The following is a 20,275-nucleotide window of genomic DNA, read 5'->3' as shown; positions in this document are numbered from 1 at the left end:
TGAGTGTGTGGCCAGGATGGTGTGGGTCCTTGATGTTGGCAGCCCTTTTGAGGCAGCGACTGCGATAGATCCCCTCGATGGTGGGGAGGTCAGAGCCGATGATGGACTGGGCAGTGGTCACAACTTTCTGCATTCTTTTCCGCTTGGACGCTCTTGTTGTCGAACCAAGCCACGATGCGACCAGTCAGTATGCTCTCTACTGTGTACCTGTAGAAATTCGAGAGAGTCCTCTTATGACATACCGGCTCTCCATAATCTTCTCAGGAAGTAGAGGCGCTGATGTGCTCTCTTTATAATTGCATCAGTGCGGTGGGACCAGGAAAGACCTTCGGAAATATGCACGCCTAGGAGTTTGAAGCTCTTGACCCTTTCCACCATCGTTGATATAAATGGGATTGTGGATCCCTGTCCTACCCCTTCCAAAGTCCACAATCAGTTCCTTGGTTTTGCTGGTGTTGAGAGGCAGGTTATTGTGCTGGCACCTTGGCCAATCGGTCAATCTCACTTCTATACTCTGACTCGTCCCCATCAATGATACGTCCTACAACAGTGGTGTCGTTGGCGAACTTGATGATGGAGATCGCACTATGACCGGCTATGCAGTCATGAGTATAGAGTGAGTACAGCAGGGGGCTGAGCACGCAGCCTTGAGGTGCTCCCGTGCTGATTGTTATCGAAGATGACACATTTCCACCAATATGGACAGACTGTGGTCTGTGGATGAGGAAGTCGAGGATCCAATTGCCGAGGGATGCGCAGAGACCCAGATCTGAGAGCTTGGTAACCAGCTTGGAGGGGATGATTGCATTAAATACCAAGCTGTAGTCAATGAATAACAGCCTGACATATGAGTTTTTGTTGTCCAAGTGGTCCAGAGCGGAGTGGAGAGGCAGTGAGATCGCATCCACCGTTGATCAGTTGTGGCGGTAAGCAAACTGCAGTGGGTCGAGGTTTTTGTCGAGGTAGGAGTTGATATGCGCCATAATCAACCTCTCAAAGCACTTCATCACCACAGACGTTCATGCCACTGGTCGATAGTCATTGAGGCACGTCACCTTGCTCTTCTTGGGCACCGGTATTATTGATGCCCTTTTAATGCAGGTGGGATCCTCAGACCTCAGAAGTGAAAGGTTGAAAATGTCCGTAAAAACTCCAGCCAGTTGGTCCGCACAGGTTTTTAGAACACGACCGGGTATACCATCAGGTCCAGGCGCTTTCCAAGGGTTTACCCCTCTGAAGGATTTCCTGACGTCGGTCTCTGTGACTGAGACTGAAATGCCATCACAGCGAATGGGGGCTCGGGAAGGCACATCAGTGTTCTCCCTATCAAAGCGTGCGTGGAACGCATTGAGCTCGTCAGGGAGTGATGTTTCGCTGACAATTCAGCTACCTCCTGATTTCGCCTTGTAGGAGGTGATTGCATTCAGGCCCTGCCACAGTTGCCGTACATCCCTCTTCAGCGTGGAGCAGAAGTCCCTTTTGTCCTTTTTGATGGCCTTATCGAGGTTGTATCTGGACTTCTTGTAGACCTCTGCATTTCCAGACCTGAATGCCTGGGATCTGGACTTCAGAAGAATGCGGATCTCATGTTTCATCCAAGGCTTCTGGTTAGGAAACACTTGGAAGGTTTTTGTTGGGACACAGTCCTCCACACATTTCTTTATGACGTCTGTAACGACCGTGGCGTATTCATTCAGGTCCGTTGCCGAGTTCCTGAACATTGCCCTGTCTACAGACTCCAAACAGTCCTGGAGTTCTTCCACTGCCCCCCCCCCCCCCCCCACCCTCCCAGCTCTGTACTGTCCTCACCTCTGGGGGTGCGCTCCTCAATTGCTTTCTGTAGGCATAAAGCAGCAGCACCGCAATATGTTGGATTTACCAAAGTGAGGGCGAGGGATAGAGCGATAGGCGTCTTTGATGGTCATGCAGCAGTGGTCGAGGGTGTTTGGTCCTCTGGTGCTGCAAGGGACATGTTGGTGGAAGTTAGGGTGCTATTTCTTCAGGTTGGCTTTGTTGAAATCCCCGGCTATGGTGGTAAACACCTCGGGGTAAGCTGTCTGGTGCTTGTTGACCACGGCGTGCAGCTCCCCCAGTGCCAGGTGGACATCAGCCTGGGGTGGGATGTAGACCGCGGTCAGGATGATGGAGGTGAATTCCCTCGGTAGGTAGAAGGGGCGGCACTTCACAGCAGGTGTTCCAGGTGTGGAGAGCAGGAGTTGGATAAGCCTGCCACGTCTGAGCACCACGCAGAGTTGACCATGAGGCAGACTCCTCTCCCTTTCCCAGATGCCAGTGTACAATCCATGTGATGGATGGAGAAACCTTCAGGCTGGACCGCTGAGTCTGGGGAGCTGGGGTGAGCCATGTCTCTGTGAAATCAACTATTTATTAACTCATTTATATATGCCCAATGCAAGATGTACGTGTGGTAATGGCAGGATGAACATATTCCATGTCAAAGCAGCAAAGGTGTTCCCTTTCTCAAACTGGGATGTAAGCATGTCCCCTAACGAAAGATGAGATGCATTATTGCAGCTAATAATGATTTTGAAACAATGTAGGAAATCATAGACAGAGGTTTAGAGATCCACGCGTTGTGTAAACACTCCGTTTAATAATTAACCGATACAGCCCCGTCGCTCACACGCGCAGCAAGTTAATAGTCAACTGCTACTGTGCCGTCGCTCGTGAGCACACCCAAGTTGAACTCCAACTGCCAAACCTTTTAATTCCCTTCTTCAGTCTCGATCCGAAAAGTCACCCATTCCTTCCCTTCAGAGATGCTGCCTGTATTACTCCAGTATTTTATGTCTACCTTCGGTCTGGCATCTGCAGTTCCTTTCTACACATAACACACAAACTAAATTCCTCTCTTATGTTAGATTGGGAGAAATCCAAAATATTTAGTTGAATACTAAGTGCTGAAAGGACTCAGCAGGTCAGGCAGCATCCATGGAGGGAATGGGAAGACGATGTTTTGGGCCAGCACACCTCTTCAGAACATTTTAGTTCCTTAGTTTTTAAAGGAATTTGTTAATGTCAAGTTCAAGTTTGCATTTATTGCCACTAAAACTACTTTGGTACAGTGAAATATGAGTTACCATACAGCCACACTAAGTGAAAAGCAGCAATACCATTTAACATGGAATCCAAACTCCACACTGTGATGGAAGGCAATAAAGTTCAGTCATCTTCCTCCTTTGTTCACCCGTGGTGGTCCGGGCCATGATCCCTCAGCAGTTGCCGCTGCCGACGGTCTGATGTCCGAAACCCTCGCGTCGAGATGATGGAAACTCCGGTGTCGGGACGGATCGGAACACGCCGCAGCATGGAGCTCCCGACTCGGCCTTTTCTTACCGGAGACCGCGGCTTCATGGTGTTAATGTCCACAGACCCTGCGGTCAGAGCGCTTTCGCTGGCGATCCTCGGCAAAATGTCGCCTGCTCCGCGATGGTAAGTCCATTCCGCGCCCTCGGCTTGAAGCTTAAAACACACTCAAAATAACAAAAACAGAGAAGGGACTCGACAGGCTGCTGGCGAGGCAGCCATTATAGGCACCACCCAGTGAAAATGTCAGTGGTATTCAGCAAAAATATTTTCTTTCCACCCTAGAAAGGAAATAGTCGCTGGAATGCCTTGGAAGCTCCAGAGTCACTTCTGTATCCATGGGATTCAAAGTCAACCTACATCAGATGTCCTTCATTTTTTGATAAACTTGTAAGTAATATTTTAATAAACTGATTGCTGTTTCTATATTGGCCACTGTGTTCATGTTGATCTTATCACTTGGTCACACAGCTGGTAGAGTTGATGCCTCTCAGCACCAGAGAACAGGTTTCGATCCAGGCGGTGTTCTCCCTCTAACTGCATGGGCTTCTTCCCACATCCCAAAGACGTGCAGGTTTGTAGATTAATTGGACTCTGTAAATTGTCCCTAGTGTATAGGGAATGGAAGAGAAAATAGGACAACATAGAACATATGATGAGCGTTTGACAGCACTGGGCCTATACCCGCATAAGCTTAGAAGGATGAAGGGGAAAGCACATTGAAAGTTACCGAATAGTGAAAGGCTTGGATAGAGTGGACGTGGAGGGGATGTTTCTACTAGTACGAGAGTCTAGGACCCAAGATCATAGCCTTAATTAAAGGATTAGGGAACATTCCTTTAAAATAAGATGAGGAATTTATTTGGTCAGAGGGTAGTGAGTCTGTGGAATTATTTGCCACAGAAGGCTGTGGAGGCCAAGGCAATGGATATTTTGAAGGCAGAGATAGATAGATTTGTCATTAGTACGGGTGTCAGGGGTTATAGGGAGAATGCAGATAAATGGGGTTCAGAGAAATAGATCAGCCATGATTGGTAGCGTAGACTTGATGGGCTGAATGGCCTAATTCTGCCCCTATCACAGTCCTAGAGTGATAGTGTGGAAACAGGCCCTTCGGCCCAACTCGCCCACACTGCCAACAATGTCCCAGCTACAATAGTCCCAATTGCCTGCGCTTGGTCCATATCCCTCCAAACCTGTCCTATCCATGTACCTGTCTAACTGTTTCTTTAACAATGGGATAGTCCCAGCCTCAACTACCTCCTCCGGCAGCTTGTTCCATACACCCATCACCCGTTGTGTGAAAAGGTTACCCCCTCGGATTCCTATTAAATCTTTTCCCCATCACCTTGAACTTGTGTCCTCTGGTCCTCGATTCCCCGATTCTGGGCAAAAGACTCTGTGTATCTACTCAATCTATTCCTCTCATGATTATGTATACCGCCATAAGATCCCCCATATCCTCCTGTGCTCCATGGAATAGAGACAACCCACTCACACACCATCTTGGCAACATCCTTCCAAATCTTTTCTGAACCCTTTCAAGCTTGACAAGATCTTTCCTATAACATTGTGCCCAGAAGTGAACACAATATTTTAAATGCGGTCTCACCAACGTTTTATACAACTGCAACATGACCTCCCAACTTCTATACTCAATACTCTGACTGATAAAGTCCAAAGTGCCAAAAGTCTATTTGATCTTATTTACCTGCGACTCAACCTTCAAGGAACCATGCACCTGTAGTCCTAAAACCCTCTGCTCTACAACACTACCCAGAGGCCTACCATTTACTGCCCTTGTTCGACGTCCCAAAATGCAACACCTCACACTTTTCTGTATTAAATTCCATCAACCATTTCCCCTGCCCACCTGGCCAATCGATCCAGATCCTGCTGCATTTTTTCACAACAATCTTCATTATCTGCAAAACCACTAACCTTTGTATCATCAGCAAACTTGCTAATCTTGCCCTGTAAGTTCTCATCCCAATCATTGATGTAGATGACAAACAGTAACGGGCCCAGCACCGAACCCTGAGGCACACCACTAGTCACAGGCCTCAAATCTGAGAAGCAACCTTCCACCATCACCCTCTGCTTCCTTAAATGGAACCAATTTGCTATCCATTCAGCCGTCTCTCCTTGGATCCCAAGCGATCTAACCTTCCAGAGCAGCCTACCATGCGGAACCTTGTTGAATGCCTCATTTAAATCCATGTGCACAACATCTACAGCTCTGCCCTCATCAACCTTTTTGGTCACGTTTTCAAAAATCAGATTTGTGAGACACAACCTTCCACATACAAAACAATGCTGACTATTCTTAATCAGCCCTTGCCCATCCAAATGTCTGTATAACCTATCCTTCAGAATACTCTCCAGTAACTTACCTATTGCAGATGTTATGGGCCTGTCCCACTTGGGCGACTACAGGCGACTGCCGCAAAATTTTCAACATGTTGAAAAATTTTCGGCGACAGTGGAGACAATTTTTGCTGTCATGGGTTCTCGTAGGTGCTGTTGTAGGTTGACGTAGGTATTGTCTAGGTTCTCGTAGGTGCTGTTGTAGGTTGACGTAGGTATTGTCTAGGTTCTCGTAGGTGCTGTTGTAGGTTGTCGCCAGGTGTCGTAGGTGAATTCCATTAAAACTAGTCCCCTAAAGAGTCGCCTAAGTGGGACAGGCCCATTAAGCTCACCGGCCTATAGTTCCCAGCATTCTCCCTGCAGCCCTTCTTGAAAAGAGGCACAACATTTGCCACCCTCCAGTCTTCCGGCACCTCTCCTGTATTTAAGGACGACTCGTAAATTTCAACCAGGGCTCCCGTAATTTCCACTGTAGTTTCCCTCAATGACCTTGGATACATCTAATCAGGCCCTGGAGATTTATCTACCTTCAAACACAACAGTACCTTCAGTACTTCTTTGACTGTAACCCTGACTGCTCTCAGCACACTTCCAGTGACTGCTCCAATTTCCTCCATCCTACTGTCTTTCTCGGTAAATATAGAGGAGAATTTAGTACCTTGCCCATCTCCTGTGGCTCCACACAGAGGTGACTGCTTTGATTCCTGAAAGGTCCCACTCTGTTTAGTTACCCTTTTCGCCCTTATGTATTTATAAAATCTGTGGAGATTGTCCTTAATGCCACCCGCCAGAGCTATCTCCTGGCCCCTATTTGCCCTTCTGATTTCCTTTTTTAGTTTTATAGACTAGACCAAATGCAGACCCGTTGGATCTGCTCCCCCAACGCAGCCGTTGCCTACCCGTAGCCCCCACGGGAGACGTGGTCCTCCAACTCAAGCGGCTCAGGAATCAGCAGTGCGGCTGTTTTTAAATGGCGTCTTTGAGGCGAGATGCGGGCGCCAGCAGCCGTTATGGTCGCTGGTCAGCAGGAGGCGACAAAATGAATGCGGCGGGGGAAGAAGGATTTTATTAAAAATGTGTAGATAAACACGACAACATTTAATGAGGAGTGGATACTTGGAATGAAAAGTGAAATCTCTACCGAAATGGAAAAAAAGTCGGCGTCTCTGGGTCTGACGTTGGCGTAGCAACGAATCAAAGGCTGGCACCCACAAACTGGCAACCACAAGTCAGGCAGAAAGCCAGCAGCCAGCCAGCAGGCACACAGTTTTAATATTATATAGATAGACAATAGGTGCAGGAGTAGGCCATTCGGCCCTTCGAGCCATTCAATGTGATCATGGCTGATCATCCTCAATCAATACCCCGTTCCTGCCTTCTCCCCATATCCCCTGACTCCGCTATTTTTAAGAGCCCTATCTAGCTCTCTCTTGAAAGCATCCAGAGAACCAGCCTCCACCGCCCTCTGAGGCAGAGAATTCCACAGACTCACCACTCTCTGTGAGAAAAAGTGTTTCCTCGTCTCCGTTCTAAATGGCTTGCTCCTTATTCTTAAACTGTGGCACCTGGTTCTGGTCACCTGGTTCGGGAACATGTTTCCTGCCTCTAGCATGTCCAAGCCCTTAACAAACTTAGTTTTGCTCCTTAGTTCCCGAAACTCCTCCAGGGTTGCACTTGATCCCAGCTGCCTATACCTGCCCCATGCATCCTTCTTGTTTTTGACCAACGTCCCTCATCAGCCAAGCTTCCTTACGTTTGCCTGCTTTGCCCTTCACTCTAACGGGGACGTACACATCCTGAGCTTTCTACGGTACACTTTTAAAAACATCCCACTTGGCCGATGTTCCTGTCCCATCTAATAAGCTGCTCCAGTCAACTTGAGCGAGACCATCTCTCATACCCCCAAAGTTGGCCTTACCCCAGTTGTGCATTTTAACACGTGGACCCTCTCCGTCCCGATCCATAACTATTTTAAACCGAATCAAACTGTGGTCACTGTAGCCAAAAGGCTTCTCCACTCACACTTCATTAACCTGCCCTTCCCAATTTCCCAATACTAGATCCAGCGTTGCCCTCTCACGTGTGGTGGCCTCCACATACTGCTTAAGAAAACTCTCCTGAACACTTTTGAGGAATTGCACCCCATCTGAACCCTTCACACTATGATTTTCACAGTCTATATTGGGAAAGTTGAAATCCCCTACTGCAACAACCTTATTTGACCTGCAGCTGTCTGCAATCTCCCGGCACATTTGCTCTTCTAATTCCCGTTGACTATTTAGAGGTCTGTAGTACACCCCCAACAAAGTGATCATCCGTTTCTTGTTCCTCAGCTCCACCCATATAGCCTCACTAGACAAACCATCCGTAATGTCACCTCTGAACATAGCTGTGACATCCTCCTTAACCAACAATGCAACCCCCCTCCTTTTTTTTTCTTTTAACCCTTTCTCTCCTGAAGCTCCTGTACCCCGCCGGAACATTGAGCTGCCCGTCCCTTGACCAGGTTTCAGTCATGGCTACAACATCCCAGTCGCTCGTACCTATCCATGCCCTAAGGTCATCTGCTTTGCCCATCAGGCCCCTTGCATTAAAACACGTGCAGTTTAAACCAACTCTTCTTCCTCGCTCTCTGCCTTTCACCTGCCTATTTTGTCCACTAACCGCCCTCCATAACAACTTCTAGCCTCTCACGTGCCTCTGTCCTGCACAAGATCCCACCCCCCTGCCAATCTAGTTTAAACCCTCCCGTGTAGCATTAGCAATCCTCCCCGCTGGGATGTTGGTCCTCCTCCAGTTTAGGTGCAACCCGACCAGTCACAGTCGCTTATGACCATATGAACGACTGTAAACAAGTTTGTATGGAGTTTGATTTCATGATAAATTATAGTAAAGGTGACCAGGAAAGCACTTGCAGATTGCCACTTTTTATCTGCAGAAGAGCTTCACATTGCTGTCTGCACCAGGACCGTCGAGCCAGCTTCCGGTTTCTCTCCAGGAACTTGTGACTTGGTAATTGAGAGCTTTCACCTTCAACTTAGAGAAGATGAAAGCAGGCAGTCGGCTAATTTAGTCTCAGGGCATATCTGTAGTACAATGTTGTCCTTGATTGGAAAGTAACTGCAGGGTTTTGTGCACAGCTAATGCAGTTCAGTTCGTTGTGTTTAGTTGAGTCTGTTTTGTCCAAAGGATGGGAAATGAATTTGTTTATTCTCTACCTACATGAATATTTATGTTCATATTTCTCTATTTACTAATCGCCACGCAATGAATACATTGATACCAATGGCTGATTAAACAATATTGGAGAACGTATCCTAGATAAACACTCTTTTAAAAAAAATAATAAAAATTCACACTTGCATGAATATATAAGGTGCTATTCCAGAAGATTATGCTGGGTATTTGTAGCCATATTCAAACCAAGCTTTAAATTTTCCAGTTCACAGTGAAGTCCGTGTTTTCAGCCCCGGTGTAGTATGAATACAAACCAAGGCTAGAATCAAATCCCAAACGTCAACAGTCAAAATGTTTAGATCTGAAATCGCTGCCTATTCTGTTTCTGCACCAGCCTGTAATGTATATCAGCCCCCATTCTGGGGACAGACGGTATGAGAAAGATTACTTAAAATTTGTATCCAATAAAATCCAGGCACAAAATTTTCCAAATCCTTTTTGTCATGTCATAGAGTGATACAGTGTGGAAACAGGCCCTTCGGCCCAACTCGCCCACACTGGCCAACAATGTCCCAGCTACCCTAGTCCCACTTGCCTGCGCTTGGTCCATAACCCTCCAAACCTGTCCTATCCATGTATCTGTCCTCTTTTTAAATCCATGTGTACTCTTTTAAAAAATATGTAGGTTTAAAATTGTTGTTGTTGCAGATGCCAGAATCTTGCATAGAACACACAATGCTGGAGTAACTCAGTGGGTCTGCCTTGCCCCCTCCATCACCTGTATCCACCTATCACTTGCTGGCTCTGTCCCACCTCCACTTCTTTTCCAGTTTCAGAATCAGTGAGAGGAAGGGTCCTGACCTGAATTGCTGCTTCTGTGTTCTCCAGCGAAGCTGTCCCAGTCGCTGAGTTACTCCAAGCATTTGTCTTCACTTTGATCGTGGCCACAGTTATTTATGTGCTTGCTCCCTGTGTGTGCTCATCTTCTCTTTCTCTTTCTCTTTCCGTAGACCAAGGAACCCAGCTGCGTACAGTCCATCGAAGATGCTCATGTGCTGTTATACCTGGGCGATTCTGTCACCACCGACCACATCTCCCCTGCTGGCAGCATTGCCCGCAACAGCGCTGCAGCTCGGTACCTGACCTCCAGGGGGTGAGTGCTTCCTAGACAGGAGATAGCATTTTCACTCTATTACTGCTTATCATTTAGAAGGGAGACGAGGAAACACATTTTCTCACAGAGAGTTGTGAGTCTGTGGAACTTTCTGCCTCAGAGGGCGGTGGAGGCAGGTTCTCTGGATGCTTTCAAGAGAGAACTAGATAGGGCTCTTAAAGATAGCAGAGTCAGGGGATATGGGGAGAAGGCAGGAACGGGGTACTGATTGGGGATGATCAGCCATGATCACATTGAATGGCGGTGCTGGCTTGAAGGGCCGAATGGCCTACTCCTGCATCTATTGTCTACTGTTAAAGAATGGAGTTTAAAATGAGAGCATTGGATCCATTATGTAAAAAATCAAGATCAAATTCAGACGTATCCGTAAATAAACAAATTAATTCAATTGAGTTATTTTAAAAAGAAAAATAAGTGGTGACTGAAAATCTGAAATGAAGCACTTCTTCAGGGCGCTACAAGGAACTGCGGGTGCTGGTTTACCAAAAAAAAGACACAAAGTGCTGGATTAACTCAGCGGATCAGGCAGCATCTCCAGTAAACAAGGAAAGGTGATGTTTTGGGTCCCATGAAATGTCACCTGTCCATGTTCTTCAGAGATGCTGCCTGACCCACTGTTGTTCCAGCACTTTGTCTTTTTTGACTCTTTCAGGGCCATAGCCTTTAATTTTTCAGATCTTTTTAAATTTGGAAACTCGTGTATACTCTTTTTAAAAATTATAGGTTTATGTTATTGGTTGAAGGAGTTGGATGAATTTGTTCAGCCAGAATAAATTCCCCAATGCACGGTGATGAGGGCTGAAAGGCCAGTTCCTGTGCTGCACTGTTTCCATGTTTAGAAGTTGGGGTCATAGCGGTAGAGTTGTTGCCTTACAGCGCTAGAGACCCAGGTACAAAATCCCAACAGACTGCACCCATTCGACTCTGGGTGCTGTCTGTATGTACCAATAGCCAAGTTTTCAGACTGAATTTCAACCATTAAAGCAATAATTAAGTTTATTGCAAATCCTTTTTTTCAACCTTCAGCCTCACTCCCCGTGAGTTTAATTCCTACGGAGCGAGAAGGGGTAACGACGCCGTGATGACTCGAGGGACCTTCGCCAACATCAGGCTCCTGAACAAATTTATTGGCAAAACTGCACCTAAAACATTGCACATCCCATCAGGACAAACGGTAAGCACTTGGGGTGGTTGATGCTTGAACCGTAAAGCTGTGTCCATTTCCCCTTTCACTGAGGCTTTGTCCTTTTTACCTTTGCAGCTCGATGTGTTTGACGCAGCAGAACGCTACCAGAGAGAAGGCTTTCCATTGATCATTTTAGCCGGGAAGAAATACGGCTCGGGTAGTTCGAGGGACTGGGCTGCCAAAGGGCCTTATTTGCTGGTACAACTCGTTTCCGCACACGTTGCAAGAATTTTGCCATCGTATTTTGCTTGAAGTTGCTGCTCTAATCATCTGTTTCATCCTGTGCAGGGAGTGAAGGCAATCCTGGCAGAGAGCTATGAGAAGATACACAAGAACCACTTGATTGGAATGGGCGTCATTCCCCTTCAGTTCCTTCCGGGTGAAACTGTAGATAAGCTGGGACTCACGGGAAAGGAGCGATACACAATAATTATCCCTAAAGAGCTGTCTCCAGGAGTAACAGTGGACATAACGGTAAGGACAGTAAATCTAATGCAGATTATTAGTTTAATTGCATGCTCATTCACTTTGCCAGGTACAGATAAGATGAGGTTTTAGTTTCAGAGATACAGCATGGAAACGGGTCCTTCAGCCCACCAGTCCACACGGACCATCAATCACCCATTCACACTAGTTGCATGTTATCCCACTTTACACTAGGGCACACCCTACACACTACAAACCTGCACATCTTTCGGATGTGGGAGGGAGTCCATGCAGTCGCAGGTAGAAACATAGAAAATAGGTGCAGGAATAGGCCATTCGGCCCTTCGAACCAGCACTGCATTTCAATAGGATCATCGATGATCATCCAAAATCAGTACCCCATTCCTGCTTTTTTCCCCCCATATCCATTGATTCCCTTAGCCCTAAAAGCTAAATCTAACACTCTCTTGAAAACATCCAGTGAATTGGCCTCCACTGCCTTCTGTGGCAGAGAATTCCACAGTTTCACAACTCTCTGGCTGCAAAAGTTTTTCCTCAGCACAGTCCCAAATAACCCACCCCTTATTCTTAAACTGTGATCCCTGGTTCTGGACTCCCCCAATATCGGGAACAATTTTCCTGCATCTTCCCTGTCCAATCCTCTAAGAATGTTATATGTTTCTATAAGATCCCCTCTCATCCTTCTAAATTCCAGCGAATACAAGCCCAGTCGACCCATCCTTTCAATATATGTGAGTCCCGCCATTCCAGGAAATAACCTGGTGAACCTATGCTGCACTCCCTCAATAGCAATTATGTCCTTCCTCAAATTAGGAGACCAAAATTGCCGGGATGTGACATCCATTCCCCAGGATTGACCTGGTCATACTGTGAGGAGGGGTTGCACAATCTAGATTGTGTTCCCTACTCCCTGGCCTCCCACAGACCACTGCCTGCATCGATCATCAATGCCTACCCAACAGCTCACAGAGCGGGGTCGGCAACATATCCGATGAACAATTCCTTAGAGTGATACAGCGTGGAAAGAGACCCTTCGGCCCAACTTGCCCACACCGTCCAACATGTCCCAGCTATACTAGTTCCACCTGATTGCGTTTGGTCCATATCCCTCCAAACCTGTCCTATCCATGTACCTGTCCAAATGTTCCTTCCATCCTTTACAAATGGCATGGGGCAGTTTAGACAACAACATCATCACAGTTAAAGGTACACAAAATTGCTGGGGAAACTCAGCGGGTGCAGCAGCATCTATGGAGCGAAGGAAATAGGCGACGTTTCGGGCCGAAACCCTTCTTCAGACCAGGGATCATCTCAGTTAAATCTGAATGCCATTCCCTGAACCCCTTTGTATTTCTGCAGAGGCCACCTTGGCAGGAGTCCTGCCCAGAGGGTTTCTTTCTCCTAAGTCATCCAGCCTAGCTCACACTTAACATTAGGTACATTGGCATGGGGTGTGGATTGGATCCGTCCTGATGCCTTTGTGCATATTTGTATATGATTATATACGGCCTAAAACAGCTGAGAATGGGGCAGTTTGGAACACCGTGGGCGAGGGAATGTGCCAGTGAACAGAGTAAAGATCGAGTGCTGGCTTTGCTTGCTCAGCACCTCAGCACCTCACATGCCAGCTTTGCAGGAAGTGCAATTGGCATGGGGAGAGTGTAAAAGCACAGCAACGGTGCCTGCTTTCTGCTTGTTGAAAGAGTTTGTGTGAAAGGCATTTTCCATGAAGGCTCATTAATCTCAAACTTCCAGTGTTGGCAGGCATGTAGCTGTTACAAAAATTAGAAAGAAATCTTGCACAGTTTGAAGTTCCTTATCTCTTTGTTTTAGTTTTAGAGATACAGCATGGAAATAGGCCCTTCGGCCCCCTGAGTCCATGCTGACCCATTCATTCTAGTTCTAGCAGTTCGCTTGGTTATTTGATTAATTCAATAGCTTCTGAGTGTCTCTGAATATCAGTGGTGCACTTCACCTCACATTCACACCGACTCTCACTCTCTCTCACGCTCTCTCACGTCACCTTCATTCAAGTCAGTTGGGTGGCATAGAATATGGGATGTGTGCTCTCCCTAACGACACAATTACTGGTGCCCTCCCTTAAATTCCCCTCCCCTCATTCATCAGTTTGATTCTGACCTTTGGTGCTGGGTTTTTGTCTGCAAGTTCTCCTTCTTACTGCATGGGTTTCAAGAATCTGCAGATGCTGTAAATTTGAGATAAAAGCAAAAAATGCTAGGAGCTCCCTGATATTCATCTCCGCACTAATCAGCGCACGACCTTCACAGAGGCGGTAACTGAGGCAGGTACTAAAGAACATTGAAGAGACATTTGGCAGGTATATGGATAGGAAAAGTTTAGAGGGATATGGAAGTAGAGGAGATGGGCATCCTGGTTGGCACGGGCAAATTGGGCTGAATTATGCAATATAAAATGGTCTGCATTTATTACCTATTGATGTCTTGGTGATAGCTGGCATGTCCCTCAAGGACTAGATCGTCTGAAAAAGGACACAGAGTGCTGGAGTAACAGCACGTCAGGCAGCATCACTAAAGAACATAGATAGGTGGAGTTTCAGTCCCGAACCCAAATGTCACCTTTAGTTTAGAGATACAGCCCTTCATCCCACTGAGTCAGCGCGCACCAATGATCATCATACTCTGGTTCTATCCTACATCCTAGGGACAATTTACAAAAGCTAATTTACTTATAAACCTATACGTCTTTGCACTTCGGCTCAAAGAGTCCACATCGTTGATCACGTTTGGACTTTAGAGATACGGAGCGGAAACAGGCCCTTTGGCCCACCAAGTCTGTGCTGACCCGCGATCACCCCGTACACTAACACCATCCTAGACACCAGGGACAATATTCGGAATGTGGGAGGAAACCGGAGAAAAACACATGAGGTCACGGAGAACATACAAACTCCATACAGACAGCACCCGTAGTCAGTATCGAACCTGGGTCTGGCGCTGTAAGGCAGCAACTCTACTGCTGTGCCAACATACAAACTCCATACAGACAGCACCTGTAGTCAGTATCGAACCTGGGTCTGGCACTGTAAGGCAGCAACTCTACTGCTGTGCCACTATTCGGACCCTTAAAGTTTACTCCATGTAGAATTGGGACAGATTCTAGAATGTCATGATTTCTAGGAGGGTTTGCCATCTTTGAAATTCAGGGTTGAGTTCCCTGCAACTCTTTTAATCAACCTTTTCGAGGTTAGACAAGCTTTGAGTATCAACGTTTCTTGTGTGTCCTCCAAGCAATTTGCGGCTCTCATCCAGAACTGATTCATGGGCTTTTGTATCGTCTCGCATCAAAGGGAATAGATTTGTCAAAATCAAGGATTCGACCAACTAATTTTCAGGCTCATTCCTACCCAATGGCCTATCAATCTTAAGGCTAACAGGGGTTTCTGATTTCATAAATGACACATCATCATAGTTGCTACAAGCTCATTCCTACCCTGTGGCTGAAGGGTTTGTGTCTGTGCTGGTTGCCAGTTTTCTTCCATATGTTTTCGGGGGGAGTGGGGCGGAGATTTGCAGACAAACATAGGAAAAGCATTCATAGCTGCAGCGAAGTTTGAAGTAAACTTTCATTGTGTGCCCTCATTATCAAAAGCTGTCATATATTCTGTCTTGCAGACAAACACAGGAAAGGCATTCAAAGCTGCAGCAAAGTTTGACAATCAAATGGAAGTCACCTTTTACAGACAAGGTGGTATTTTGAACTATGTCGCTAGAAAGATGTTGTAACAACAAAGTCAGTCACTTGACTTTCTCGGCACCACGGTTTGGGTCCTGTCCATGGATGGCGTTGCCTCTGGCTCTGTCGGAGCGGTGGAGATAGTGGCTGGCATCCTTCATGCTCGCTGTACTGTATATTTCAGAAACTGTCTACTGGCACCTCGCAACTGGCTGTGAACGGACAATTTGCCTTCAACCACACTTGGTTTCTTCCTTTTAGGTTTTATAATCATTGTATTAATTTTTCGTACCTTTTTTGTAACTTAATCTCATGTACATGTCACGTGCGCCACTCTGCGGACCGAGAGCCATCCACTTGACATCATTGTTCATTTAATTCACTAATGCCTTTTTCCTGCACATTTATTATCATGGGGTTTTCGTGTTTTTTTTCTACAAGCCCAATTTGTTTGTAAATGTCCAGTTTTTTTGTCGATCGTGCTCTATCACGATTTGGCCTCGTCTCAGTCTTCTGCTGTATGTGGTCTCCCAAACCGAAAAGGAAAAAAAAGATGACGAGTATTTGAAACACTGTGAAATAAAGGTAGTTGTTGCAAGCAGACCCCAGTGTACAAACTTGGGCCAGAGCTGTCTGACAGATGGTTTGAGATTGACACTTTTAAAGGACAGCCAAGAACCTTATGACAGTTTTACAATCAGAACTTTTGGTATTGTACAAATGAGTGTCCAGGATAGGTGTATTTAGTGACAATTCTCCCGTACAAAATGCTACTGATGAACTGTACATTTTTAATAGGTTGTAAGAATAAACTATCAGAACCATCAATCCGTGTCGTGACGTTTACTGGTCTGTGAAAAGTCTAATGCACAAAGCCTCCTGAGTGTTGTTAGCATAGACTCCATATGAAGGTATTCAGGTTACACAAGAGTCTTTGTTATTTGTCAACAGGAATAATCTATTAGCAGAGCCCCAATGCTATGTTATTGCAACAAAATAAATAGTAATTGCTTCAAAAGCCACAAAGTGGTGGTGTAACTCAGCGGGTCAGGCAACATCTCTGGTGAACATACAAGGCCAGCAGCATAATCAAGGAGGTGCCTCATCCTGGCCACTCCATCTTCTCCCCTCCCATCAGGCAAAAGGAATGGAAGTGTGAAAACACACACCTCCAGATTCAGGGACAGATTCTTCCCAGCTGTTATCAAGCAACTGATCCTACCAACAACTAGAGAGCAGCCCTGAGTTACTATCCACCTCACTGGACACCCTCAGACTATCTTTGATTGGACTTTATCTTGCACTAAATGTTATTCATGTTATTTCATTTATCATGTATCTGTACGCGGTGGATGGCTCATAAAGCGAGTTCGGTATCCTGAAAAACGCAAGGATTCATGGGATTTGTCAAAGGTCACTCGTGATAAACACTCTCAGCAACCGCGACGCTGCACGCACACAGACCGGCGCCTCGTCCGCAGCCAGGATCCAACCCGGGTCTCCAGCGCCATACGCGCTGCCGAACCGCCACTGGACCATCCCAGTTCCCTCCTGAGTGCCCAGCCCCCGTCTGGGGGTGGCTGTAGACATCCGGGGCGGCCCAGGCCCACAGCCAGTGCGGAGAAGAGGAGTTAACTCCAGCTCAACTCTGCCTGTCCTGTCGGGTTAACCTACAGCTCTGGAGTGGCGGGCCAGGCTTACAGAGGGAGAGGTGGGGGATTGAAGTCACTCGCAGCGCAAGCACGTCACTGGCAGCACGAGCAGACGGCAGGCGGGCAGATCCAGTGTGACGTCATCAGCGAAAGAGACATTTTATTTTCTACTTTTTATGGGATTTGTGAACATTTTCATAAATAACTCGAGAAAAAAAAAAGATGGTGCGGCCCTGTCCAGACGCCGTCGTGGCAGCTCCGCAAAAACTGCGTATTTTTAACTTTCATGTGCCTTTTTAACTAATCTCTAAGTTCCAACTCCCTAGTACTAACAAAGTATGGAAGGGAAACCCTCTTAAATCTATGTGAATATGTGATTCTGTTTGTAGTTTGTTTTTTTTTTTGCACAATCCGCGAGCATTGCCATTTTTTATTTCACTGCACATCCCGTATGTGCATGTGACGAATAAACTTGACATGACTTGGCTTGAAATAAAGAAGGTATACTAAAATGCTGGAGAAACTCAGCGGGTGAAGCAGCATCTATGGAGCGAAAGAAATAGGCGACGTTTCGGGTCGGGACCCTTCTTCAGACTGATGTAAGGGTGGGGGGGGGAAGAAGAAAGGAAGAGGCGGTGACAGTGGGCTGAGGGAGAGCTGGGAAGGGGAGGAGAAAGCAGGGACTACCTGAAATTTCTCCTCCCCTTCCCAGCTATCCCTCAGCCCACTGTCTCCGCCTTGTCCTGACTTCTTCCCGACCCCCCCCACCTCACATCAGTCTGAAGAAGGTTCTCAACCTGAAACATTGCCTATTTCCTTCGCTCCATTGATGCTGCCTCACCCACTGAGTTTCTCCAGCATTTTTGTCTACCTTCGATTTTCAGGCATCTGCAGTTCCTTCTTAAATGAGAAATAAAGAACAACATTTTCAGGTAAGGCGATTTCGGACTCCAGGGGATAAATATCGGAATATGTGAAATTTTTACCGTTTGCGCGTTGCTTTTTCGAGAAGATGTGAACACACGCACGCTGCCAGTTACTTCTTTCCTACTGTAGCAATCCCGTGATCGCGGGGGTTCATTCACGGGCTTTTTAGTTAATTCATCAGTGCTCCTCCCAGCAACTGGAGCTGTTTTTGTTAGCTAAGCCAGACACGCGAATTATACGAGTTTTCGTTCCGTTTTTATTGTTAATAAAAATCACTTCACTATACGTCCAGTCTCGCCTCACTACCACTGTTAATGGATTATCATTAACCAGAACCGTTATTTCATCTTGTAGAAACACGGAACTTCAGATACTAGTTTACCAAGGAAAGACACAAAGTGCTGGAGTAACTCAGCGGGTCATGCAGCATCTCTGGAGAACAAGATAGGTGATATTTCAGGTCGGGAACCTTTAGACTAATTTTCCTTCTCGTTCTTTCTGCACTTGAGTAAATACCTTTGCTGTAGCTAAACCTGTTGAGTGGCTGTTCTTCCAAATCACTTTTTAACCAGCACAGTGGCGCAGTGGTAGAGTTGCTGCCTTACAGCTCCGGAGACCCGGGTTCGATCCCGGCTATGGGTGCTGTCTGTACGGAATTTGTACGTTCTCCCTGTGACCGCCGTGGGTTTTGTCCGAGATTTTCAGTTTCCTCCCACACTCCAAAGACGTACAGGTCTGTGGGTAAATTGGCTTGGCAAATGTAAAAATTGCCCCTGGTTTGTGTAGGGTAGTATTAGTGTGCGGGGATCGCTGGTCGGCGCGGACCCGGTGGGTCGAAGGACCTGTTTCCGTGCTGTATCTAAACTAAACCAAACTAAACCCATTTACTGCATCTCAAGCAGCAAGAAAAAGGATTGAAAGGATTTGCTTTTCTGGAGTTGTCTAATATAGTTCTGTAATATAATTTGGGTGATTACATTACCCCAGGAAGTATTGAAGTGTCTGCTTCAACTTAATTGTAATGTATGATGAACAGTGCACTGAACCAAGGGCATGAGAATGCAGGCTGTAATTAAATGGCGTGGAGCTTCCTCCATGTGGCTTCCTGGACAGGGATTGATGCAGGAATGAGACCCACACTCAAAGATGATGAAGCAGACTTGCATACGTCTCATCTTCTCCTCCTGTCTGAGCCAGCTGTCAAATTCAGTTGTTACAGTGCAAAACAAAAATTGGGATTACTGGAAATATTTGAATTGAATCCTTTATTTGTCATTCAGACCTTTCGGTCTGAACGAAATGTCGTTGCCTGCAGCCATACATGTAATAATAAACAACACACAATAAACACAAATTAACATCCACCACAGTGAGTTCACCAAGCACCTCACTGTGATAGAGGCAAAAGTCTTAGGGTTACTGTCTCTTCCCTCCTCTTCTCCCTCTGCGCTGAGGCGATACCCCACCGGGCGATGGTAAGTCAGTCCCGCGGTTCAAGCTCCGCAGCCCGGGGGTGGTCGAAGCTGCCGCCCTCCAGTCCAGCGGACGCAGCTGCTGCCACGGGAGCTCCGGAAAACAGGCATCAACCTGTGACCCGCGAGCTCCCGACGATGTCGTCCACTGGCCCGCGGCCGAGCCCCGGATTCAGGTCGCCGCCGCCTCAGCCACCGGAGCACCGTCTCCGCCCCGCACCGGGCCGCCCACACGGGAGCGTCTCAGCCCCGCACCGGGCCGCCCACACGGCAGCGTCTCAGCCCCGCACCAGGCCGCCCACACGGGAGCGTCTCAGCCCCGCACCAGGCCGCCTACACGGCAGCGTCTCAGCCCCGCACCAGGCCACCTACACGGCAGCGTCTCAGCCCCGCACCAGGCCGCCTACACGGCAGCGTCTCAGCCCCGCACCAGGCCGCCTACACGGCAGCGTCTCAGCCCCGCACCAGGCCGCCTACACGGCAGCGTCTCAGCCCCGCACCAGGCCGCCTACACGGCAGCGTCTCAGCCCCGCACCAGGCCGCCTACACGGCAGCGTCTCAGCCCCGCACCAGGCCGCCCACACGGGAGCGTCTCAGCCCCGCACCAGGCCGCCTACACGGCAGCGTCTCAGCCCCGCACCGGGCCGCACCCATGGGAGCGTCTCAGCCCCGCACCGGGCCGCCCACACGGGAGCGTCTCAGCCCCGCACCAGGCCGCCCACACGGGAGCGCCTTCCAGCCGGGAGCCGGTCGCCCTCACCGGAGCGCCTTCTAGTCGGAAGTCGGTCCGCCCTCACGGGAGTGTCTCAGCCCCGCGCCGTCCGCCCTCACC

General features: G+C 47.6%; 1 protein-coding gene across 1 annotated transcript in view; it reads left to right on the top strand.

The window, feature by feature from the left end:
• Positions 1–16,220, top strand: part of ireb2 (iron responsive element binding protein 2) — a 71,779-nt gene extending 55,559 nt beyond the window's left edge. The window contains exons 17-22 of the mRNA XM_033015026.1: positions 3,613–3,717; positions 9,882–10,024; positions 11,072–11,219; positions 11,307–11,429; positions 11,520–11,705; positions 15,332–16,220. Coding sequence (XP_032870917.1) covers positions 3,613–3,717; positions 9,882–10,024; positions 11,072–11,219; positions 11,307–11,429; positions 11,520–11,705; positions 15,332–15,442 — 816 coding nt within the window. The 3' untranslated portion in view covers positions 15,443–16,220. The remainder of the gene's footprint in view (positions 1–3,612; positions 3,718–9,881; positions 10,025–11,071; positions 11,220–11,306; positions 11,430–11,519; positions 11,706–15,331) is intronic.
• Positions 16,221–20,275: the final 4,055 nt, after the last annotated feature.

This window comes from Amblyraja radiata, chromosome X, assembly GCF_010909765.2.
Source record: "Amblyraja radiata isolate CabotCenter1 chromosome X, sAmbRad1.1.pri, whole genome shotgun sequence".
Lineage (NCBI taxonomy): Eukaryota > Metazoa > Chordata > Chondrichthyes > Rajiformes > Rajidae > Amblyraja > Amblyraja radiata.
The sequence above is the reverse complement of the archived record's forward strand: the minus strand, read 5'-3'. Positions and strand labels throughout refer to the sequence as shown.